Source organism: Drosophila biarmipes, chromosome 2R, assembly GCF_025231255.1.
Source record: "Drosophila biarmipes strain raj3 chromosome 2R, RU_DBia_V1.1, whole genome shotgun sequence".
In the NCBI taxonomy this organism is placed as follows: Eukaryota; Metazoa; Arthropoda; class Insecta; order Diptera; family Drosophilidae; genus Drosophila; species Drosophila biarmipes.
The window spans coordinates 5204283-5229889 of NC_066615.1; the positions used below are offsets into that span (position 1 = coordinate 5204283).

The following is a 25607-nucleotide window of genomic DNA, read 5'->3' on the forward strand; positions in this document are numbered from 1 at the left end:
AACTGTCAGTATCTATTTAAGCCAACTAACAATACACATATGTAGATGGTTTAAGCTTATTAGTTCTGGGAGACATTTCAGTTATAATGCTTAAATTACCTTCCGTATTCATGAACACATCCACAACTGGGAAAAGTATACTCAAAGATATTCAAGTAAAAGTTAAGCTTTTTACTTTGAGAAACGGAAGAGGCACTAGTGCTATGTTTTGGTCACATTTTACGCTTTGTTTACCTTGTGGCCCGGGATTAGCGCCTGCTCGGTCGTATCTAGAAGATGAATTAATTAGTGCCCGGCTTTAATGACCAGTGATTGATGAGTGGGAGTGGCCTGGGGCAGGGGCGGGGGGAACTGCGCAGATGAGCAGCTGGCAGAGGGTCAGCGAACAGAAGCCAGTGGAAACTGGTTGACAGTCGGAACAGGCAGGAACATCATTTTCATATTGGCCAGCGCGTAGGAAAACATCCCAAGAATGTTTGGGCGATCTGGTTTCACTTGTTTTCGAGTGAGTACTCGAACCTTGATTTGATTCATATTCGCCAAACGAAAGACTCCAGAACACGAACTTGCTGCCGAGCGCTCTCCGCAAACACCGGCTACTTGTTGCTGCGCCACTTGCTAGCCCGCTTTAAGCTCCCTCGCTCTCTTCGGGTTCTCGGCTCCGAGCTTTGGCAGCGATCTTGGCCAAAACGCTGGACCCGGACTTCAGTCGGCTCTCAGACGTACTCGCGATCACTTCGGCCGGAGGAAGGCCCGCGATTCAGCTGTGAAACAACCGAAACTGCGTCGCGTTCGCTCACCAGCAATTAATTACAAATATAAAAAACAAACGAACTGGCCAGCGCCCATCTGCCACCGAGGATACATCGCTCGATCCTCCCTGCCAATACCATAAAAAGTTAAGCAACCAACGACCATCGGCACGTACATTCAACCGCTCAGCGAAGCCCACGCAAAACGACAAAAAATCTCAAACACAAATCGTGATAAATTTTCGCTAAATTGTGCAAACATTTTTCGACTAATTAAAATTTGACGTGCATACCAAACTCCAACTTCGACAGCCCGAAAAGCGAAATATATAAATTGCAAATAAGCAACTGTTTCGCGACGACACTTGGCAAGTGAAAAAATAAAAAATAAATAAAAGGGGAACAAAGCCGCAAAAACGAACCCACATCAAATACAAAATAAACGTAATTAGAACTGCGCAAATTACTTAGAACTGCAAAGCATTTGTTCTCCCCACACCAACGCACGAGGAATGCTGTTTTGAGGTGAGTCGACGATCGCTTGTACAGTAGAGCCACCCTAAAACCGCCAGCTAACGCCGTAGATGCTTTGCCCTGATAACCAACTGAAACCGAATCGGATCTCCGGACCTTCCATACTAAACCCAAGCTCTGGGAGATTCTGGCAGCTATCGCTGCTCTACTCTTGAATAATTCAGCCTCGGATCCTAATCGCAACAGCGATCTGTAGTGGGCTTTTCGACCCCCGAATAGTGTCCCAGTTACACACTTATGTGGGTGGGTGTGTGACTGTTCCATATCCGAATATAGAATAGAGTCGGCCAACGCATTAGCGCCGACTGTGAGTCAGACTGTAGGTGAAGTTTCTGATTGATCCGCTCAACCTTTCGCCGATCTGGTTAATTGGAAGTCATTCTCGGGTTCAGCAAGAAGATCTCCTCGCCGTCTACTTTCTTCGTCGCTTCGTTTCGCCTCTTTTCCCGAAAAACATTAACATTTACTTCACAAATACACTTAACGACGTTCGGCGGGTCTTTGAATGGGGATGCAAATTAATAACCAATGGCCAATTCTAATGTTAATAGAAACTCGACCGAGTCCGCAAATGCGAGCGTCTTTATTGTTTTGGGCGGAAATAGAATTCTGAAGGCCTCGCTCAACAGAAAGCAAACATTTTTCAGCGATGACTGCCCCGAGTTGAGTGAAAGTTTTGGCGTTTTCGAAACGAGAATCGTGGAAATCTGCTTGCTCTCAGCAATCTATATATTGGTTCTTAAAAATTAGCCTTTCAAATGCGGAGTCTACATTAGCTTTGCTTTTAATACGATTAGGAATTTTATATATATGGGTGTTGTGCGGATTTCGGCAAAATATACATAAGTAATTGGCCAGAGTCGGCGCGTTTTTAGTCAGGCTCAAGCTATTCGTTATTCATTAGCTAATCAGAATCGAATAACCTGTCGCCAGGGAGATAGTGCTCATTTCGAAGTAGTTTTCAGGCTGATATATTCTAAGGTCTGGAGATAACCCGAAAAAATGGATTCGAAGAAAACGTTAGCCTGGTTCTTTGGGCTGCCATCGGTGCGCTACGCCCAGATCTTTATGGCCATGGCGGGCGATCTGCTGGCCCTGACCAACCTGTACCCCAAGCACTCGAGGTACATTTCGAGTCCTTTTCTGCTGTGGCAGGATCTGCAGGAGGAGAAAACCCCCCGGACTAGGCCGTCTCTCCACATCTAACACATTTATATTTACTTATGCACGTGGGAGACGACTTTTTTGACCCGTCCAACCTTGAGATTCAATGCCAATGCCAGGCCCATGACTTCACTTGTATCTGGATGCTCGGTGCTGGTTAAATATACTTCATGTTGTATGTATACGTCGCTGTGTCTCTGTAGGTGCCTTGGTAAACACCTCGTTCTCGTTTTGTTAGCTGCAGCTCAGGACCCGAGCGCCTCGTGAGCCTCTTCAAATGCCCGGCCACATTAACTCGACTCCTCATTAAAGTCCAAAAATTCGAAAGTTTCGACCGCCGTCGTCTGGAAATAAACGTCAATTTAAGCGAAGCCCCCGACCGGGGACGCATTCAGGCTGGGGGATGGCGGCTGAAAAAATTGAAAATTCTCAAAAAGCCGCTTTTGTTGATGTGGCCAAAAAAGGTCTACAGCCTTGCCTTGTATGCAGTCCTACGGCCTGTTTCAGTTTCGTTTTTGGGAGTTGCGTTGCCTCCGTATTATCTTGTTTTCAGTTTCCAGCTCCGATATTTTCGCTCGGCTTTGTTTTCTGTTTTTCGACTGCCGTTTTTGGTGTGCATGCGTCAAGGATGATTTGTACTTGTGCATAAGGCGATGCCAGCATTTCGATTTTCGTACTTAGTTTGTATTCGATTTCGTTTGTGACCCGGCCGGGGAGCTTCCTGCTTTGAGTCAGGGTCCGTGTCCGGCTTTTAACACGTACTCCTACATAGTAATTAGTCACCGAGATCAAAGACCGCGCCGACAGAGCTCATTCTCGAAACTAATGCAACTGTTTGCTTAGCACCAACAAGCGAGCTTGGTTCTTAGATACGTCGGAAAACGTTTGTTTCAACACGCGACCTAGTCATCGTTTGCTTAGTCCCCTTCGAGATAAAAAGCAAATAAAATTGGTGTTTTTATTACACTATAGTACATTTGATGGCTTGTTTTTATTTTTTAGGTCAGCCTTGGTACTATTATCTTGAACTTTTAGCGATTTATTTTTTAGGGAATTTATATTATGTTACCCCTCGCATAGGTCAACATTTGTATCTCCTGTGGTGAAGAACTCGCGTTTGATTTTTATGAAGAGAGGTGGACAAGGACCACGGAAATAACGTCATCGTGTGAATATCACAATTTATTACTAATCAAAAGCCACAAATATGAATTAAATTGCGAACTGACTTAATACGTTCAAAGAGCGCATATCACAGTCCAATAGCGCTTTTGTAAGGCCTAACTTAAGGATTGTATTAGATCACACACTTGATTCCCGATTCGCTGGAGTCGGCCGGGTTTCCGTAACCCACTCCCAGGTGACCTTACGCGATCGATTGGAAGTGCGAAGCGCTCCTCGCAGCTCGCCGCACATTCACTTTGGCATCGTGCAGCTTTAATTGCCCATGGGGGTTCAACAGCCAAACAAAAGCCGGGCAAAAACACAAAATGGCTTTAAAAATCAATGTCTGTCAATGTCTGTGGCGCAATCGGCCTGAAAGCGCCGTCGATCGCTGATTGTTTAACTGTTGACTTAAGCGGCAGTGTTAACAAATTATTTGATTTGGTCGCATTCGATTTAAAAGCCCAAACATCGCCGGCTGGCATTGAGGCTCTTCGCCGGAAGTTGGATCGCGGGAATTGAATCAAATCAAGTCGGATCGGGTCGGTCGAAACGGTATTTGGCATACGACACTCCACAGAGCGCTGCGGAAGTACTTGGGGCTCAATTGGGTTTATTTCTGCCTCTTTCCCCGCCAATCAGCGGCATTTGACACGCTCGTTTGGCTTAATTCGGTTTTCTCGGGCCCAGAGTTCGAAGCCTGACCTTTCTGGGGGATATCAAGTGTCGCCGGGCCAAAAGCAGGTGCAACTCGACGCCCTGGGAAACAGGTAAACGGCTACGTCAGCGGCAACGGCAACTCTGGGAAGCTGGAGGAGCCCCGGTCCGAAATGTGTTTGGGGCTCTTCTTTTTTGGGGTTCGAGAGGGCTTTCAATGAAGTCATTAAATTGATGTATTGGCCGATAGTTTCGCCTGTTTCGCTCTGTTTGGGGCGCTTTCATCTCCGAGCCAATTACGAATTTCTAAGAATCGGATCGCCCCCAAGACGTGGGCCGTTCATCATGATATCATTTGGCCGAGCCACACTGCTGCAAGCACATAAATTAGATGTAAAGCAAGCCAGCTCAGCCTTAGCTGAATCGATTATGGCCCAAATGTTAATGAGACGCGATTTGGTCTATGACGGGTCGTCATCACCATCATTGCCTTATCACGTACGGAGCGGCCCCATCTGAAGTGGCCTGTAGTGGACTGTGGTGGAGTGTCGTACTCAAAGCCAAGATTTGTAACGCTTTCATAACGCCAAAAGAGCCGTGCCCCCATCCACCCCCGAATTACCCAATGAGGGGCACAAAACATTGCCCACGAACGTTCGAAAAGGCCGTGTTGAAAGCGTACTTTGTATGCCAGTCCGACGAGTAAGCGACTTTGATTCGCGGTCAACAGCACTGGGATCCAGGCAATGGAACCGAATCGAACCGCATATCAATGAACCCGCTGGCCAGCCGCCAGTCGAAGCCCCTGCGAAATCGAATCTAACGCGGATCAATTAAACGATCTGCGAGTGGAATTAGCATAAATTACGATTTCAGCTACCGCTAGCCGGACGATCGGCTTAATTACCCGGGAAAGTGAAACCATCCGGGGCTCTTATGCAAGGCGGAAGATGGCGCATGCACCGTTGGTTATGACATGCACTACAGACCCAAAGAAGGCAGCGTTGGATTCGGCTAAAAACAGCCTTCCCGTCCAGCTCCCATCCCACCCGGCATCGCGTGCATGTTCGCCCTTTTCCCACTCAGCGAGACACTCGATTTCCTTGGCTCCAGGCCGTCTTTTTGCTTTCTGCCTCTGAGATGAGCTGGCTGACCTTTGCCACCGCGCTTGAGTCGTTGCCGGAAACTTTTGACGCTGCCTCCTTTATTGATTTCCCAGGGAAAGCTTCGTGTTTCGTGGTCTGCCAGGCCAATAATTGCGCACAATTGTTGGCGAATTCAGCGATAACGAGCGGAGAATTCGACAGTCGGCTGGAGGAATTCGGAGTGACGAGGATCAAGGAGTGGCGCCAGGGGTTGCCCGAAAAATGAGAACGTTCCAAACAGGCGTGAGAGCTAAGCAGTACTTTAAAATCATCGAAGCCTTATTTGATCTGCTAACAAACGTTCATCATAACAAGAATCTGAGTCAGGTTTCTCCCTTGGATGACACCAATATGTTAAAAAATCAAAAGTAAAACCCCTCTGACATTTACGTCGGTCCAAATCTTTCTGAATACATCTACATATTTTGCTGGCTGCTTACCACATCCCATCCGATCGCGTTTTAAGCGATTGTTGACTTATGATCGATCGATCGCTCTGAACTCTCTACTGTCCACTCGCCGCGGTGCCTAATTGATTTCCGTGCAGGTTAGGAGTCGCACCGCCACCAGCTATGACATGGATAGAATCCATCGCACCGTCGCTCCGTAGGTCCATCACCTCCGATATACTTACCCTCCCAGGGCTAATTATGAGTTCGAAAAGTGAAATCTCTTGTCTTCTTTCCAGCCCTGCGGCGATCCCAGGCCTCCCGGCCATTATTAATCATGCAAAAAACAGCCAGACATGTAAGCGAAGAAATTGATTTACATTTTCGCTGGCTGGGAACAGCTTGCAATTATGCTATCGACACTTGCCGCACGGCACGAAAAGTTGCCACGTAATGCCGCACAGATTAACCTTCTAACACACATAGTGGCCCCAGTCCGACGGTCCGAGTGTGAGATACTAGCACAAAGGGAAGCTTCCTCGGATTCGGATACAGATACAGTTTAGCTGGCTAACAAAGCGTGAAAACGACAGCGGAGCGGCAACAAAACGCTGACAGACAATGTGACCAAGTTTGGCATTGGTGGGCAGGGCGAGAGGCGTGGGCCAAAGGGGGTTAAAGAACGTTCACCCAAAGTATTTAATCCATTGGAATTCAGGAAAAGCTACACTATCTGAGGTCAAACTTCAATGAATTATATGCTGGTGTGAATTGGTAGTTCAATCCTTAACAGTACTCCGAAATTTTGAAATCGTATTAGAGTTGTTTATTATCTCAATGAATTTCTGATTTTTTTGATTGAGTTGGATATTATCTTGTGGTGGATATTCTCTAACACTTATATTTTATCTTTAAGCACCTATAATTATGAACCCAAAGTTCTATTGCAATTCCGACCCCCCGCTTTGCCGCCCATGTGCGCGATTGTGAGTGGGCGCTGGACAATCGCCAGACAATCTCCGAGCGGGGAACTTGTCATCGTCATCATCTGGCGAATGCCACACGTACATAGAAGCCCGCATAGATGTCTCTAAATGGGAGTAGCAATTACTAATTTCCTTAGTAAAGCGCTCGGCTCAAGGGGAATTTAGTTGTAAGACCTGACAATACCCACAACGCCCGTCGCCAGGGTCTCAGGCCAGCTAGTCCAGATCCAGACCGAACCGAACGCACTGGCATTGGCCTGGCCCAAACCCTCGATACGCGATTCCCCCCTCGATTTGCGACTCCTGGCCCAAACAAAGACAGCGCCGGCGCGTTCCTTGGCTGTCCGCCCGTCCCCGACGTCTGGAGCACTGGGTATTGGGCATTGAGCTCTGGGTATTGGGTATTGGGTATTGGCCAGTCGGCCCGCTGAGGCAGCAGCGGCATTCACTCACAGATGCCTCGGCATAGATATCGAAATGCAATTAAGTATTTGCCAAAGTCGAAGACGCGAACGAGCGCCACCAACAAAGCGGCGGAGCGGCGAGGCACGCATGGAAAAATGTTTCCATCGCTAGACAACGTCCATTGGGCCGGCTCCTCCGCTCCAGAGGGAGTAGTAGGATCCAGAATTCAGCATTCCGGGCGCGGTGGGCAGGGGGCGAGGGGCTGCTCTGATCTTTGCATAACATGGACTTTGAATGGCCACAGGGCTTGGCCATACTTACAAATTGGACTACACCTTCATTTTCACTTCTATGCGAAAGGCCGCTCCGGCTGGCACACTGGGGAAAAAGGGTAGTCGGCTTATAGTTGAAAACGCAAAGGTGGTATGGACCTTAAGAGTTGGTTGTAAGCATGGGCGTATCTTGGAACGTTTGAAATATAATACTTTTAACATTATCTTTTCTTGAATTAAACGTGTAGACTCAACATGCCTTTAAGTACATATAGTCTTTTTTATTTAAATTGGGAATCATTGAGGTTCAATATAAATTTAGAAAAAAGTTGAAATTTTTAGGTCGCAAGAGCTTAAGAAAACTTTTTTATGAAATTGCATTCCTGCCACATACCATTTGTTTCCTTTTAGTTAAAGAAACCTTTTTTAATAGTCTGAAAATTACAAAATAAATTATGTATGAAAAAACACACATGGGGACAAGAAAATTTAATTTATATTTAAAAAAAAACAAGTGAATTACACTGTGGTTCCAGACACAAAACAAATCAAATTTCAAATTAAGCAAAGTTACAAACTAAACCTGCTCCCGCGTTGTTGGTCAGTGGACGGGCCACAGCGTGCAGCTTGTTTGGCCGGCTCTGTTCTCCCAGTGGACCTGGCCGATCTCCCTTGGCTGGCTGAACCCCAGAGGTCAGATCGACTCCGCGGCGCTGAGAACACACGCAAAGTGGGCAAAAGTCGAGGCGTTTTGTTTGCTTTGCCGCGCACTTTTGGTTTCACTTGCCGGGGCGGCGGAGCGAGGGACTCGCCAGACTTGGGTGGAGTTCTGATTCGCACTCGGATGCGGAGTCTGGCTCCGGGGTTCCATGGTTTCCTATCATTACCGCCGTGTTAGAGTTCAAGTTCAGAACGATTGCTGCTCGGGGGATGGAGAGCAGCGCGGGGGAAGCTTAAGTTGTTTACTCTGCGCGCTAATCTAATCCCATTCCCACATGTACGGGCGTAATTCGTATAATTTCGCATAATTCCGCCTGAAATTAGCTACTCCCCAGACGCATGCAAATGCGAGCTGTGAATGGAGTGGCTGGACACCCCGGCTTTTTAGTTTAATTGAAAGATGTGCGGCCAGGACGGCGGGGCGAGGTGCCCAATTGCGATTGCCGGCTGCAGCGCCGCGCCGACTCCAAGGTCCGCCAAGCGATACAAATTTTATGTTTATTACACCTTAATAATGCGTGTTTACAAACAAATCACGTTCATGGCGCAATCAACGCTCGGCAATCGGCATCGGGAATCAGACATTGGCATCTGGCGTAGCATTGCGCATAAGCGCCTGCGTTCCAGCCATTCCCATTCCATCCCGTGCGATCCCAGCTCGCTCGGCAATGGCCTGGCCTGGACTCGCACTCGAGCGCGGCTCCCATCAACGTCAGGGCGCACGCATGCGCACTCAAATTATATGGTAAAGGATTTTTATTGGCAGCTCGCAGCGTTTTCCCCTGCGAACGGACTGCATCGGTGCCCGCGATCAGACAGACGACGTGGCCATTGATGTCTAGCCGGGCGATTGTGCTCGTTAGAGCGTGAAGCCAGCTCCAGAGCCTGGTCGGCGGTCGGGGAGTGGGAGCGCGACTAGGACTGCGACTGTATCTGGGTCTGGGCTGAGCCTGAAGGACCGCGGACTGTAAGTAAGCCAGTAAGTGAATGAGCAGCGGCCTCGTCCTTGTCCAGGTGCCGCAATGGACAGGCATTTTCCACACATTACAGAGCTCCTTGTTATACTCTATGAGAGTAATGCGGAAATATTTCCGCGGTCTATCCCATCCCTATTTTGATGTCTATCAAAGGTACTTATTTTATGGATGTACTTATTCTAAAACGAATTAAACACATTTTACAGTTCCTTAAACTAGCAATTAATTTGGTAAATTCCAGTCATAATAGAAAAATATAAGAAATCAACACTTCACATATTGAAAAAACAACGATCTACTCGTAAAATAAGTTCTATATTAAAATACTGAAAGATCACAAAACAAGCCAGCCACCTAAGGAGGGTATCCAACATTTCCAAAGTCCAAAGATCCCTCAAAAGTCTCTCCTTTCGCAGTCTTTGCATGTGTTGGCTTGGGTGGGTGCGTGTCCATGTGTCCATGGAGCGGTCGTCAAAACTGGAGGTTCTTTCTGGGGCCCTGGGAGACCACTCGGGTCGGGGGACGGCCCAGACAGGAGCGGCGCGGTCCGAGTGTCCTCGGGCATTATGCATTGTTTAAATAGAGTTTGCACTCTCGTATTCAAATATGAATATTATCGCGTTTGCTTAATCACAATCAATATTTCTACAGTTTTCTCCTCCCAGGCACTGTCGACTCGCCTCCACCGCGTTCCCTCAGAATTTGAATCTCGTATGCAGCCCAAGCACCCTCGTCGTGTGTCTATTTTCGTAATTGTCCGAGAAAACGAAAATACAGAAAAAATCACATCGATTGTGCCCACTCCCGAAACTGGGGAATCAGTCAGACTGAGCGTGGAAGTTGGACTCAGAATCGAAATAAGAATAAGAATTAATTGGCAATTATTCTTTTGGCTGCTGTCATGTTCATACTCTTTAGAGAGGTATGACCCATGCGACACGTTAAAAGCGCTTTTATTTAAACAAATCAGATGGATTTAAAAACATAGTATACTTTTGGTTTGGTGACTACAATAGTTAAACCTTAAATTCCCTGAGCAAGACTACGATAGGGTAAATCAAAAGTACTCAACGCTTACACAAAATATCTTTCCATTACAATTAATATTTCTTCCTTGAAATCTGTTAACTCTAGAGTAAACTAATTTATTTTTAATAATACTTTCTCTCACCAAACCTACACTCGCATGAGTACAGTACATAAAGATTAATAACGAGCTAAAAAACCTAAAATAAGGCAAACACACGGCTGAAATCAGGGCTAACTGGAGAGCTGCAAACTAAACTCGTGCTGGCTAATCGCAAAAAAAAAAACAAATAACACAAATAATCCAAGAAAACGAGGTTAACTCAGAGAATTATTTCTTCTTGCAGCTGAAGTCCATTTAAAGTGTCTAGCTTTAATGGAAAATGCGCAGAGTTCAAACAGTTCGATGAGACTGTCACACAAAGAATTTACTTAGGGTTGCGATTCTTCCGAGAGAAGACCCGACAGGAGAGAGAAAAACAAAGACAGGACCCACGAAGCAGCCCCAAGACCATCCCAAGGATACATTCCCAATCCCTGAGATAAGATGCAAGCGGCAGCCGCGAACGGAGGACCACGGGTCAGCTTCAATCGGGATGTGCACGTGAAGCGGATAGGTCAGTGCGTTGTTAAGGAACCACCTCCCCCGACAGCCGTAACCCCAATTCACCACAAAACCAAAACCAGAAATTAAAAACAAATAACCAACACGCGGAGCCGCCAAATGAGAGCGGCGAGCACGAACTCACAAGATCTCTAATGACAAACTAAGAAAAACCAGCCATAGAAACCTCATCAATAACCAGCTAACAAAAAACACTAACCAAGTGGCATCTGAAACGTACCCGCATACTTTTGTGAGTAGGCCAATTTTGGTCAATCAATGACGGACGCTAACAACCCACGCGAATGCAACTCATTAACCTGGCCAGCCAGTTCTGGCCAAAGGCTTTCCACCGTCGATTGCATAACTGCCGTGCGGAGACGCTCTTCAGTTTTCTAGCTTTTCAGATTCGGCCAAGAATATGGAAGACAAACAAGTAGCTGTTCACATGTGGCAAAGGAAGGAAAAACAAAGAGAAACCTCGCGCTGGTGGGCGAATAAGCCAGAACGAATGCCAAAAGCAATAAAAATAATAATAACAAAGCCGCCCCAACAATAAAATGTAGTTTACCTTGAGAATAATCGCACACAGACTCGGGCGTAAAGTGGAGAGCTCCCATATAACTATTTAAAATAAGTTGATATTTTATAAGGCTTGCAAGTCGCAGCGAGAGATGCTCGCTCTCGCCGCCCGGGTATGGGTATCACTTTGCACATCATCTCTGCAAGGAGGGGCTGGGGCAGGGGACCCACTGCATCTGGACGCTTTGTCCTCGCAGCTTCGAGTATATTATTATTGTTATGATTATGTCTGGCAGCCGCGACAGCAACGACTTGGGATTTATTTCATAGCCGGATTGAATTTATGGCCACTGTCGCGAATGAAGAAATTCAAAATTGATTATGACTAAACCGGCGCAAACGTTAATTTTTTAGACGGTCCCCCCAATTTAGAACTGCCAGTCTCTGGCGTTTCCTTATGGTGCGGCCATCGGCCACTGGCCATCCGTGGCTAATTAACGGCAAGTCCTTTTGGCCAGCTGCCGAGTGCGTGGATCTAAAATGGTTATGAACCAGATTTGCCGTCGCGTAATTGCATCAAATGGCTGCCATTTCGGTTAACTCGTTTAGTGGACGTAAGCGAACTTAATTGCAATTTCTGAATTGGCTTAGGCAAATGCAACAAGTCGAGGTCGCCGAAATGTAACGTGATTAGGTAATCTGCCGGCCGGGCACGATTCATTACCTTTGTGATTTCTGTGTGGTTGCGAGGTCGCCGAAAACATAAGGGGATTGTGACTTGAGGACTGATTAAAATTGTACAAGTCAATTTGAGCCAAGTTCCAAGCTATATTTTGTTAGAAGGGTCAGATTCAGTGTTCCAAATTTAAATCTTACTATTCTGTTAGAAAGACCTTATTGAATTTCTTCGAAGAACATAGTTTGTCGCTACAATTAGGAGGGTAGTCCCCCAAGTAACTTATTATCTCCGCAGACACAAGCGCTTAGAGTAATTTAACCCGGAGTCGAAAATGAATTTCAGCCTCTACCTCGCTGTCTTCGCATGCAAATTAAAGCAATTATGTGTAAAGCACGGATTTAATAATGATTTAATTTTTGACGCAACAAAGTAGGGAGAGATGAAGCGCCGAAGACCGCAATCTGGCGGCTTGTGGAAAATGATTCGCCCGCTGGGCACAAGGCAACATTTTTCATCCGCAGTTAACATGTGAATTTTCTGCTAAATTACAGTGCAGTCAAAAGTCAAAGTTGTTGACTGTAAAAAATCAACTAAAAGACGACTAATTTCAGCCAATTTGAGGCAGCGCGCGGCTACAGGTGAGCCTCGCTGGCGCGACTGCGGCGTGATCAACCTTGCGGAGCGACAAATTTGGCCAAGACGAGTCGGGTCGGCAGCTGTTCTGCCTTGGGCCTGGTGGATGCACTTAGGCAGCTTCTCGAAGGCGGACAGGTGACGAAAGGCAAGGGAGCGCTGCCAAATCGGGGCTCCTTTGTTCGAAATCTGGCGATCGGGCCAAGTCGACGTCCTTCTGATCTGTGCGTCCGTCCGTTCGGTTCCCCCTGTGTAGCACGTTCGTGTGCTGATGACATAATTTTAGATGGCCGATTAAAAAGGCGTTACGAGAACAAGTCCACCTTAACTGCCCGAAAGCGTAGGCCCCTCCCGATTGCGCAACGCTGCCCTCGCCCCGCCCTACCAGCCATTTCCCCACTATCCGTGCTCTCTAATGAGCCCGTACACCTCTAATTAATTAATTTAATTAGGCAAAGGCAAGTCATTATTATGGGATTTGCTACGTTTCCTACTCTCCATAATTTGAGTGCGCAGCCGAGCCAGCTCCACATTTGATTCGCTCTCGAGTGCGAACTTTGTCAAAGCCCGACTGGTTTCTGTTTGCTCTCGTGCCATCTTTGGGTCTTCTGGGCTGGGGCTGGGTCTGGGGCTGAGGCTTGGAAGACCACTATTAAAATGCCATTTATGCTTTTTATTAATTCATCATTTGCATATGTTTTGTCTTACTTCATTTGCCTTTTTGCGTTGCGGAGGAAACCTAATTAATAAGTCTCGTTTTTGGCTTGCCTGCCCACAAATTTCGCACTATTTCTCGCTGCTATTTCTGCTTTTGTTGTGTTTTTACTATTTTAGCCAAGTGACATTGGCGTAGGCAGTCGCAGTTGTCGACTGGTTGCCCGTTCGCCGGAGATTGCTTTCAGTCGCTTTTCATATTGGACTCAGTCAGGTTCTTGGTCGCCTGTCATTATCGTTCTAAAACCGAAGTGTTTGTGCTCTGTGACAAGTTATTCGGAGGAAGAGAGGGACGCCTCGGGGAGTCCACATCGAGAACCCGGGTAAATTCGGCTAAAAGGAGTTGTCGATCATCCACTTGCCCTCGCCTACAAGTCCTCGTGTGCCCAACTTCAATTGTCGCAACAGAAATCACCTGGAATTGCAGACGATTGCGTCATTTGTTTATCGAAATGTGTATTGAAATGAGTCGCAGATTATTTTTAGAGCTCTTTAACTCTTTTCGCCGAATGGTTCGGTCTGCCTTTACTTTGTTTTATTTTCGGTGATTTGTTATTTGTTTATCCGCTCTCGCCCGACCATAGCTTGGGCTGTAGCTGTTGCTGTTGACAGCCGCTTAGGGGGAGAAACAAGTTTGTCGCCTCAGTCTTTTGAATCGCCCCATTCTTTAGCGAAAGCTCCCATTGGTATTTGTTTTGAAAGCCATGCTGGAATGGCCAGCGCGCAATTTTAATTGGCCACGGCCGCAGTTGCACTGGCTGAGACCGCGCAACACGCTGATTTGCATACCTGGGCTGCCCAAGGACGCGGCGCCGCTTTTGAAGTGATTAGGTCCTGGGCCCTGGACACCGGCTCCGCGGCCCCGATTAGCCGGGCAGCATTAAATTATTTTCATACGCAAAATAAATGCGCCCTGTCCGTGGACCTGCCCAGATAAAGCCGAACGTCAGCTCGGCGATCTAGGCCCTTAAATGAAATCGAAAGTGCGCCCGGTTAATTGAAATACCCCATGGCAACCTACGCAGACCCTTAGCATGCCAGGCCTAGACATGCACTGGAAAAAGTATGGTAAATCGGTCTTTAAGGAATATTTCTACCAGTTAAAATTACTGGTTTTTTCTTTGTACATTGGTCATGGTTTTTGTAAGGTCGGATCTTTTTTAAAAACAAATAGGAAGTTATACAGAACCCCAAGGTATTAAAAGATACTTGGGATTTAAGAAATAGGTATATTCAGAAGAATTATAATTAAATCGATGTTCAATCAAGGACTATAATGCTAGTGTGGAAAGTTTTATCAGTGAATAGACAATAGAGTCTTGAATTAAATGAGGCGATATATTATAAAAAGGTGACAGTAATCTTTTTATGGTTTTACTCAGCTTAGAAAATTTCGTTATATTTTTATGATTGAGTTTAAAGTTAACATTGACTCAAAGTAGTAGTAAAAGTATTTTACAAATACCTAAATTTATAAGTTTCCATCTGTTCGAGCTTCATAAGCGATTAATGGATTTTTTTGAGTGCAGACCTAGACCAGTAGCGAGAGGAGGCAGGAATGCGGGTGAGCTCCCATTTAGCCAACTTGGCTCGACCTTATCTTGTCACTGACATGGCCAGCGGGGGATAAAGCATTTTTGCCAACTAAAACGTTTTGCTGTCGACGGGAAAGGAGAAGGGGCGAAAGGAGGAGGTGGCTCTCCGACTCTGTGGTTGTGGTTGCCTTAATGAAGCGGACTGGAGGTCGCGACTGGAGCATCACCATCTTCGCCAGACAATTACCGACTGGTATCATTAAACTAAAGCAAAACCATAACTACAACCATCGACCTGCTCCTGGAAGCATTTGCGGCAAGTGAAAGTCTTGCCACAAAACGTCGAGACTTCATTATTTATATGAGCTGATTCCGACGGCTTTCTGTGGTGCGTGGCTCCGAAGTTGGTCAGTGTGTTCGAGGCAAAGTCGCCAAGCTATCACGAGAGTCAAATTATGTGCAGCTACCCAAAACTGAACAAAAACCGGAACCGAATCCGAAACTTGCAACTGGAAGGCGCCCAGGGGCAGACCAGTCGGAAAAGTGGATCAGATGCTTTATCGCCAGCTTTTCCATGAGCAGAAAAGGTTATTAAAATTCGCAGCTCCTTCTGGCCCCTCGCATCAGATCGCCTTTCATGGAACTGCCCTGGATGGTCTTGCAAATCACAGAGCCCGCTGGAGCTGGCGTGGCCACATTAAGTGGATCAATGATTAGATTAATGAATGGCTCTCAGCGTCTGGTAATCAATCAAATGCTGCCCTCGCCCCGAGATCATTGTCTTAGGGTCTTGGCAACCTGGTACTGTTTACGGTTAGCCGACATTGATGCTGTCGCCTAGTGCGAATTTATGTTTTCCTGTTGCCTCCAAAAAAGCAACGAGAAAGATACAAAACGCCGCCGGCTGGCAAACGAAACCTCGTAAGTTGGCCAAGACTAGTGAGCCATCATGATGGTGCAGCGGCCAACTTTTCACCTTGACACATATCGCATGACAGCTGATTGCAGCTGGAGATGGAGATGCGACGGTGACGGCGATGAAGTCAGAGAAACACAGTCTCGTAGAGGCCCCAAGAATGCTCCCTTATCCCAATCCCCAGTCCCCAGTCCCCAGTACCTCTCTCAATCCCATTTCCAATCCCATTCCGCTAAACCAATTTGGCACACGACACGCCCAGCTCTGTCATTATTCATTGTTGTTTGAATTTCGATTAGACATCGGTGTCACTTTGCCATTTTGCAGCACGAATCAAGCGAATGTGGGAGCGGTTCTTGCCTCGTGGTCCGCGAATGTGACAGGTTGTGCAGGTGAATGGACAACGCTCCACCGGAGGAGGGCCGGGGGGTGGGGCCAGGTGGGGCAACAGAAGTCCAGTTGATCTCGGGGCAAGGTCAGCGCAGAAGAGAGATGCCTCCGATGATCTGAGATCTCCACACTGGGCGTTAGGTTTAGGAATGTGTGAGCTACACGCACACAAATTTGTTGTTAACTATTTTATTATGTTTTTTTGTTTCATATAAAATTTTTTTACTCGCCAATGGGTTTTACAAATTAAGAGGGTTTTACTGAAAATAACCTTTCGAGATAATTGCGTAGAAATGTTTAGGATCTTGCCAGGTATGTTTCTTAGAAAATAAATAAAAGATGGAATTTCTATTTCTCATTTAGTGATTAAGCTATATAGTTTTCTTCTGTATAGCTTAATTCCTGATAAATGCTCGTGAAAAATGAAAGTACAGATTACTCCCATTTCTTCCTGTGTATATTGGATAGAGCTGGCCGGAAAGGGGCTGACTGCTGACTGGAGAGATCACGCATCTCGGCTAGCACATCTTGTTCTGGCCACGATGATGATGCTCGTTTCGGCACGTTTTCCTTGACGTTTCTGTTTTGTTCTCGTGCCCCCTTTGCTGTTGTTTTCGGCGCATTAAATAATAATGATTATGAAAAAGTGAGGAAGTGGAGGAATCTTTATGAGAGATAGATCAACTGGGACCGCAGCAGCCCCGGCCTCTTCAATGGCCATTAGCGCTTACAGCGTCCGATTACAGAGCAGGCGTTCCACGAGATATCTCGGGCACTCGGGGTAGTGGGGCAGCGGAGTAGCGGAGTATCGGGGTCCAGGTCCAGCGAGGCAAGAGCATCTCGGATCGAGCGACAGACGTGGGCCAGATCCATTGTCAGACGGCCAGTCTCGCAACTCTTGAGTCGAATTGGTCTGGACGGGACGGGCTGCCTTATTTAGCGAGCAGCAGCTAGCAGCCAGCAGCTGTCAAGTGTGAATTGGCCACAGCTGGCTGCCAGATATTACATCATCGGCGGGCTAATGTGCTAATTTGTCTTTACATGAATGCCAACTAGTTCGCGGAACAGCCTGTGCAGTTGTATGTTAATCCCGGGTCTTTACTCTTCCATGTAATCCACAGGCAAGCATCCCAGAGAGTACGAGTCGGCGGGAAACCAGCCGAGTTACCACCAGCTGCCCAAGGACATCGATCCCTCGGACATCCGCAAGGAGGCTGCCCTGGTGATCGCCCAGGCGGGCAGGCACCACAGCAAGGCCGAGAACGGCGACCACATCCCCAACTTCCGGGCCAGGCAGAGGCGCCAAAGCCAGCCCAGTGACTTCAACTCCCTGCCCACGCGGCGCAAGAAGAGCAAGCCCGTGACCCGAAGCGCGAGCGACGCCTCCACCAAGAAGCCGACCAGCAAGCGGCCCTCGATCTTCGGACTCTTCAGCCGCAGGAGCGACTCGAATGTCAGCCAGTTGGACAGGGATCCGCGATTCGAGGACGGCGGCGCCAGGCGTCTAGTGCGCAGCAAGAGTGATGTGGGCAGCAGCAAGCTAGCCAGGAGAGTCAACCAGGAAGACAGGGACAAGGACAAGAGCAGTCAGTCCAAGCAGCAGCTGAGTCCCATCATCGAGCAGGCGCAGCGGGAGGACTTCTTCGAGAGGGATTACTTCCGGGAGCGGGAGCGCCGCAAATCAGACGCCGTCACGCCGCGCGAAAAGGATGAAAGTGGTCGCGGTCTGAGCGAACTGTTGGCCCGCAGTCGCTCCCAGGCGGAACTAGACGGATCGCTCCTCCAGTCGCCGGGAGGGGGAGGAGGTCCTTCCATTTCGGCGGGCATCCGCGACAGGATCGAGACGTTGCAGGCCAAGTCAGGCGAGAATATGCACAGCTCCCAGCAGCCGGCTGAGCGTCTGCCGCTGACCAAGGGTCGAACCGTGGACGGCCTGGTCAAGCGGCTGTCCATGGAGCGCTTCTCCCCGCAGCCGGTGATCAGCCAGCCGGCGTTCTCTTACATAAGGCCCAACGAGGGCATCACTTATGCCCAGCTGGACCTGGGCGAGGATCAGGTGCGTCGATCGTCGCCCCTCGATCGGGATGTACGCACTCCCCAGAGGGAGTTCGCTCCGGCCAGGCCGCCGAGGGCCAGCGATGTGCGGCCCAGTTACTCACCCACCTCCAATGGGGTTCCCCTGGTCAACAGGCCCAGTCATTCGCCCTCGCCCTGGCAGCAGCTGAGTCCACGCAACCTCAGCGATGAGGATGAGGGCCTGGGCTATGAGCCCAGGAAGGTCTACTACGAGGAGGAGTTCCCCCGCAGGGCAGAACCCCCGATAGTGCCAGTCATCCGAAGCGTCAGTCCATCGCCCTACCTGGACGAGTTGGGCTACAGAAGAGCTCAGCTGGAGACGCGCATTCTCACGCGGCGTTTTGGGGAGGGAGCCACTCTGGAGCGTCAGCCGGACAGGAATCGGGAGGTGGGCAGACCCACTCCCGAACGGGAGCCAGAGCGCTTCCACCGTCCTGTGCGCCAGGAGCTGTCCAACGAGTATCCGGTGGAGCGAACCCACGTAGACAGTGGCTCCACGCTGCCCAAAATGGAGAAGACCTCCCGCTACCGGCACACCAAGTACTACGACGACGGGCACGGAGGCGTGAAGGAGACCTATGTGCGGGAGACCCAGCGGGATGGTCAGGTGCGGGAGTCGCGGCATCGCGAGCGCATCGGGGAACGCGAGCGGGACTACAACTCGGCGGATCGGTTGGAGCATGAGCCCAAGAGCCTGGACTCGCAGCTGACGGACCAGTACCGATCCTCGCCAGAGCTTCGAGCCCAGCAGACGCAGCAGCAGCGAGATCACCGGGAGGACTACTGGCAGAGCAGCCTGAAGCGGGACAAGCTGCAGCAGCGCAGCTTCGACAAGGGCGACTCCGGAATCGAGAACGATTTCCGCAAGGAGTCGTTCAACGGAGACTTGACCACAAGGTAGGGAGCCCTTTATAATAAGCTTTCTAATAGTTTTCCCTAAGGACAATCGGACTTTACGTACAAGTCATTCAGAACATTTGGTCTATGCGAGCTTTGTTACAAATGTAATGTATTCTAGAACGAATTTAAAGTATTTTACGTCTTCGTAAAAGAGTTAATATCTTTTAAAATGTGCAATATCAGTGAAAATCTGATGTTAAACAACTTTATTTTGCTTTAAAAATCCAAATTTTTCCTATTTAGATGGCGCAAACGCACAATCTTGGACGACATAAGGGCCTGCGAGTCCTTCCTCCGCAGGGAGCGAAGGGATAGCGCCCAGCAGCGCCAGTTGCAACGGCAGGCGGTACCGTCGCGCCTGCGCCGCGAGCACAGCTACGTTTACAGGGAAAGATCCATCGACGATGGCTCGCACTTCGATCCACATCTGGACAAGTATCCGGTGGCCACCAGCACTCTGCGCCGTCGGGAGCAGCACTCCCAGTCACAGAGCCAATCCCAGGGCCAGAAGAGCGAGGACTCCAGCACCCTGAAGCGGAACAAGAAGCTGGGTGGCTTCGAGAAGGTCAAGCAGCTGTTCACGGGCGCCGGAGGAAGCGCCAGCAACGGGGGCAGTGGGCGCAGCAGTGGCAGCAACGTGTCTAGTGGCAAGAAGGAGCGGATGAGCAACGGGAACAGTAGCACCCTAAGCCGTCGCGACAAGGACAAGGAGCGGGAGAGGGAGAAGGAACGGGAATGGGAACGGGAGAGGGAGCGCTACATGGTCAGAGAGGAGGAGATGCGGTCGCGCTACCGCGAGCATCACACCTCAGCCCAGGAGACCTCACGCGAACCAAAGGTAAGAGCTCCGCATCCAATTAAAAGGATCAAAATGTATATCTATTTCAATATATCAAATTATCATCGAGTCATGGTAGAAAAGCCATTTTTAGTTTTTTTTTTTCACACAGTCAAAGATAGGAAATGTATAAGGATTCAGAGATTCACTATCAAGATCGAATACCTTAACCTATTGTCTACCAAATTAGAGTGTTTAAAAATTCAACAAACTTGTATATTGGTTTTAAGAGTGACGCAAGCGAAACAAAGTGTTTTTCACCTAAATTTTTTTCCCCTTAGTGGAATATCCAATAAATTACAAATGTTTGGTTAGCAGCAGAATGATATGTAAAAATTATGCCATGCTATAAAAACATGTGAGTTTTTGCTGTGCAACTGCGAGCCCCTTTGGCCTAATGCCCAATTGATGGCGCCAGCCGGCGGTCATTAACCCGGGTCATAGATGGCCAAGATCACGGAGCACTTCGGAATCCAGACCCTCGGCGGCTCATTTGGTCATGGTCGGCTATTATTAATTTCGAATTAATCAAGACTTGCGTCGATGGGTCTTACATTTTGGGGGAGTAGCAGTAGGAGTGAGGGTCCGAGTACCAGCCGATGTTCGGCCAATTGTTCAGCCCCGATGCGATCCCCAGAGATCCACTTCCTGCTCCGGTCAGCAGTCTCTTAGCGAGCCGGGTGGGCGTCGGAGGCCAGCCGAAAATGGTGCCAGACCTAGAAGACAAGACGTCACGTCCACTTTGGGGCACATCTCTTCTGGGGATGCTGGGGCCTCTTGGGGTCTTGGGGGATCAAGCTGCCAAGACCATAAAGAACCACTCGCGACTACGCTTAAGTAATAAACGACAACTGGCCAAATAGAGTTGCAAACGGAACGAAAAGCGCTAACGAAAAAAGCTAAACAATTCAGCGACGAGGCGTCGTATAAATTTCGAGCAAGAACAAAAGCGTCGAGGGTCGCGCATCGGGGAGATACACATAGATATACAAATATGTGTGCAGATATAGAAGTGGAAGACCCACGCAGCTGCTGTCACTCTGCCATTCAGGCAGTCAGTCAGTTTGTCAGTTTGTCACTCTGTCAGTCCGTTTGTCAGTGCGCTCGCAAATTAAGAAAGCTGACAGCGAAACGACAAACGCCGGGGCGGGGAAATTGAATAAACTGGGCTTAGATTCGGATTCGAATTCGGTTGGGCCCAGATTCCGATGCAAAACGGTTTGCAGCTACTGTTGCCGAGGTGTTGCTGCCTATTGCGCAACGTGCAACTGCAACAGTTGCTGCTGCCGCTGCTGCTGCTGCTGCGTGCCGCAAGCCAATTTGCAATGCTTCGGCGGATTTCTTGGCCAAGTCTAAGGGGGCTAGAGGATGTTGCCACTTTTCGTTCTGCCGGATGTTCCAAGTGGGCGGCCGAAAACGCTATAGTCAGCCGGCTTCAGGGGAGCGTTATGAGGGGAGGCAGGGCGGGAACGGGCCCATCCTGCAGGAGGTTCGGCCCGAGGTGTGGCCGCCGCCTCGGACCGTTGTCAAAAATTATGCTTGCGTGATAGAGGTATTTATAAGGCCCGATCTCCGGGACTCGGCCTCTTCCCGGGACAATGTGCTGCCATTATTCATGAGGCATGGGCATCCAATAAAACATGCCGCCCGAAGTGTTCCGCAGAAATCTTTAAGTGCTTGCCATTCATTCCAGAGGTTCTACATGCCCAAAAACACACACGCGAAAGAGAAACCGCAGAGATTTGTGTAAATAATTCTGTTAGCTTATTTATTGGCCCCCAACTTGGTCATAAACTATATTGGGAGTCGCAGTCGCGTTCTGGGCACACATTTGAATTCGTAATTATTTAGTGGGTGCGTAATTCCTGGCTATTGTCAGGTGCCACAAAATAGATCTGGTTCGGGGGTTGGGCACCTGCAGCCTCACCGCTATTTGAAATCCAATACTCGGCCTGTGGGGCCGAAAACCCAATGCTATTACAGTTTCAACCGCAAGTGGGCCAAAGTTGCATTGGGCCGGCCAAATCGAGCCGACTCGCAGTCGCATTCACAAAAGGCAAAACAAGTTTACTGGCCGGCCCCACTCCCCCACTCGGCTACGCGCATAAAGGCCACCTGCCCCACATTCGCAACCTGTTGCGCGGCTGTGGGAGAAGCCGACCTTTGACCCGAAAGCGAAAGCAAGCCGCCCACCGAGGCAACTTGTGCTGCATGGGGAAAAATATCAATCAAAGTGGTCGTGCAAATCAGAGTCTGTGGGAATTCTTGTAATAGATCCCGAAAAAATTATAAGAAAATGTTTAGGTGTTACATTTGGTCATGTGTTACCAAGGAAGATATAGGATTGTCCGTTTTTTCGATGTTTTTAGCCAAGCTAATCACAGCTGTTTACAAATTTAAATGAAACCATTTAATGCCCATTCCTATTTTACCGAACTGTTCTGATTATTTTTTGACAGCTCGGCAATTTAAAAGTTTAGGAAATATCCAAAAGGGTATTTAATTTCTAAATAATTAGGCTTAGTTAAATTATTTGTGTTTTCAATTGAACTTCACCAAAATAAATATTTTCTTCTGTCTAGACTATCGATATCTCGATGCGACGCCGACTGTCCACTCCCAAAGCTAGTCCCCTGTTGGTGAAGCGCAGTCCAGCGGACAAGCCGCCCAAAAAGCAGCCAAAGGCTAAGGAGTCGCCGCTCGCGAAGGTCGAGAAGACGAGCTGGTTCAGATCGCTGGACCGCCGGGCCAAGAGTAGTCCCAAGGAGGTGAGAGTCGAAAGATACCTATCTAACGAGGTTCTTGTAATCCGTTCCAATACTTCTCTTCAGCTCAATGTATCCGTCAACGGACACAGTGAGACCACTTCGAGCCTGAAGCGGGCCAAACGCAACCCGGCAGCTGCTCCAGCCAAGAATCTGCGCTTCTTCGGCGACACCGACCTGGACTCGAATCCGCCGACCATTTCCAAGGCCACCAGCATGCCCAGGTGGGGACCATTTGGATAAGCGTTTAATAACTTAAATTTAAGTTATTGGGTTTTTTAAAGTATTAACTATGAAAATGTTCAGTTTAAGTTAAAATTAAAATTAACAATTAGGGCAAGTTAGTTATTGATTAAATGTGAAATTATTTTTAATTACGCTAAGAGTGCTTTAAGTTGTTTTTAAGTTTATTTTGGTACAAGCATTTTCAAGGTTAATCAATTTTGTAATTAGTATTCCAAAACGAAATACTACATTTGGAATTCTACCTCCCCTACCTTTTATCATTTTACATTTTGAAGCCATCAACTGATAAATTTATATTTTGCTAACGCTCTGCAGGAGTCGTCCGTCACTGGGCCAGTCGAAGCACTCGCAGAGTGCCTACCACCTGGACCGCAGTCCTCCTCCGCCAGCCCGCGACTACCGGCATACGCTGGCTGGGCAGACTCAGGTCCAAAACCAGAGCGGCGGCAGTCGTCAGCGGGCCAGCTCCATGCAGCACCTGGACAACGGCAGCGACGAGGTGGACTTCCGGAAGAGGCGCCACTACTCGCGCTCCCGCGAACTGCACGACATCTCGGAGAGCGGCTCGGAGCCGGAGCCAGCGGAGCGGCACAAGCGGAGCAGCACGGCGGGACAGCGGGCCATGTCGCTGGAGAGGACGGTGGATGGACCGCGCAGCCAGCGGATCGAGGATCGTCCGCTGCTGGGACCACCAAAGCCGGCCAGGAGTGCCGAACGGCGCGGGCTGCTCAACAGTTTGGGCCAGGAGAATGTGGGCTACGGCAGGTGGGTTGCACATGCAAATTAGCCTCTAGTAACTCTGAGTAACTGAATCCCCCATTTCCTAACAGGGATCGCTATCCGGCGGAGAGTTCCGGCACCGAGGGCGAGTCCAGCCTGCACAGCCAGCGCAGCGTGGTCTATCTGCACGCCACCACGGTGGGCGACATTCCACAGCCATACAACCTGCGCCGGCGGTCCATGTCACGCGACGACCTTCGCAAGGGCAAGCAGCAGGCCCCGGGCCCCCAGCAACCGCCACCCCTCCAGCCCATGACCCGCACCGTCTCCAGGTCCGTCTCCATGCTGGCCCCCTGGAAGCCCAAGCACATCAGCGAGGGCTACGAGATCAACTACTCGCAGGAGCAGAACAAGCGGGTGCGTTGAGAAAACCATAATTTAGTTGCCTCCAATCGTAATATTTCCCTAAGCTTTAAAAGCTCTAAAATGGTATTATATTTTCCCTTGGGATATTATTATTCACTATCAGAACGTTTGAGGAAATTAAGATTCAAAATCGCGAAAGATCTGTGAAAGCGAAAATCAAGTTAGATTATTCATTAAATGATAATTTTAGTTTTCTGCTCGCTAATACCCCACGATTTCAAACTGGTTTTGCCTGGAGAATCACTGAGCAAAGGTGATCAACACGAATTAAATCCGAACAAATTTGTTGAAATATTTAATGGGTTTTTGACATACCATTGAATATATATGGCTTTTAGGCAAAGCCACGACTCTTTGTATTGTTTCTTTCATATAATTATGGAAACAAAAAACTACTTTTAAAGTAAGAACTTTGTATAAAATCCGGCGGTATAAAAAATGTAAGGCAAGAATTTTCCTGACTTATGGATGGGGTAGTTGAGAACCTTATTTGGAGGGTGCAAAATTTTATTGAGCTCCTTCTCTGTTTTTGATAACCTATAGATGTCCACACTGCCGCGAAAGCCTCCACCACATAATGGAGCCACCAGTGCCAGCACCTTGAGCCGGCTGGGCCGCAAGAACGAGTCTTCCACGTCGACGCGACGCTACCACATGGACAATCTGGAGCGCCCGCCACCCCCGCGGTCGGTGCTCTCAGCATCGAATTTACGCAGCACCAGGACGAAGTGAGAAGATGACCCACGACGCCTCCACCCGGTGCTCCCCTGTGGAGGTCCCGAACCCAACCACACCTAGTTGCTAGTTGTAATCATTAATGCGAACTCGAACGTAATTCTAATCAATTCAAACGATGGAGGAGGAGGATTGGCATCCGGATGCGATGCGATGTCCTCGCTTAGTTGCGTAGGATTCTTTAACCTTTGTTGCAATTCTCGTCATATCTTAAATGTGAAATGTATTCGTACTCCAGTAATAATTATAAATTAATAAAATATCAGACTTAACTTAAAAACTCGATAAGCTATTTTGCGACTTTTGATGTACCAATGACGATGATGGTTTATAAGGAATACTTTTGTTTTATAAAAAAGGCTGGTTAAAAATAAAACCAAGAAAAAACGGTTCAACCCGAATTACGGTTTTGAAGCGCACTGTATTCTACATTCTACATTCACTCTACATATTTTATACACAAACTCACAGTCCAGAGCATGCAAAACTGCACCTAGTCGAGTTAGCCACCCCACCAGTGGCTCTGTAACTTCGAGCAGTGCTGCCAGAACTGGCAGTCAGATTGTTCAATTTAGAAGAACTGCATCTGTTGACCGATTGCCCATCCAAAGCTGAACCCCAGCCGCCGTTCCCGCCCACCGACTGCATGCTGTGTGCAGCAGGAAAATAAATAAAAAACATAAAAGCAGAGGGGAAAACTCAACATAAATTATTTTT

At 48.3% G+C, this 25607-nt stretch overlaps 2 protein-coding genes across 3 annotated transcripts; both read left to right on the plus strand.

The window, feature by feature from the left end:
- Nucleotides 1-715: 715 nt before the first annotated feature.
- On the plus strand, nucleotides 716-25182 carry LOC108029568 (trichohyalin). Of its 2 annotated transcripts, XM_050888304.1 has the most exons (10): nucleotides 716-1277; nucleotides 6105-6163; nucleotides 10539-10808; nucleotides 17306-19157; nucleotides 19404-19998; nucleotides 22581-22766; nucleotides 22830-22987; nucleotides 23325-23774; nucleotides 23840-24146; nucleotides 24699-25182. In XM_050888304.1, exons 3-10 carry the CDS (start codon nucleotides 10739-10741, stop codon nucleotides 24885-24887), a joined length of 3807 nt encoding a protein of 1268 aa, XP_050744261.1. In that variant the 5' UTR covers nucleotides 716-1277; nucleotides 6105-6163; nucleotides 10539-10738; the 3' UTR covers nucleotides 24888-25182. The 2 variants fall into 2 exon arrangements, with proteins under 2 accessions (XP_050744261.1, XP_016957413.1); XM_017101924.3 differs by lacking the exon at nucleotides 6105-6163.
- Nucleotides 2191-2821, plus strand: LOC108029569 (uncharacterized). The gene is made up of 2 exons (XM_017101925.3): nucleotides 2191-2625; nucleotides 2689-2821. Exon 1 carries the CDS (start codon nucleotides 2289-2291, stop codon nucleotides 2490-2492), a length of 204 nt encoding a protein of 67 aa, XP_016957414.1. The 5' UTR covers nucleotides 2191-2288; the 3' UTR covers nucleotides 2493-2625; nucleotides 2689-2821.
- Nucleotides 25183-25607: the final 425 nt, after the last annotated feature.

What these genes read in the sequence shown, in the direction of transcription:
- LOC108029569 (XM_017101925.3), top strand. Translation starts at nt 2,289, where the DNA reads ATGGATTCGAAGAAAACGTTAGCCTGGTTCTTTGGGCTGCCATCGGTG.
- LOC108029568 (XM_050888304.1), top strand. Translation starts at nt 10,739, where the DNA reads ATGCAAGCGGCAGCCGCGAACGGAGGACCACGGGTCAGCTTCAATCGG. An exon ending in AAGGCCACCAGCATGCCCAG is followed by an intron (nt 22,988 to 23,324) that starts GTGGGGACCATT and finishes AACGCTCTGCAG; the next exon opens with GAGTCGTCCGTCACTGGGCC. An exon ending in GAGAATGTGGGCTACGGCAG is followed by an intron (nt 23,775 to 23,839) that starts GTGGGTTGCACA and finishes ATTTCCTAACAG; the next exon opens with GGATCGCTATCCGGCGGAGA.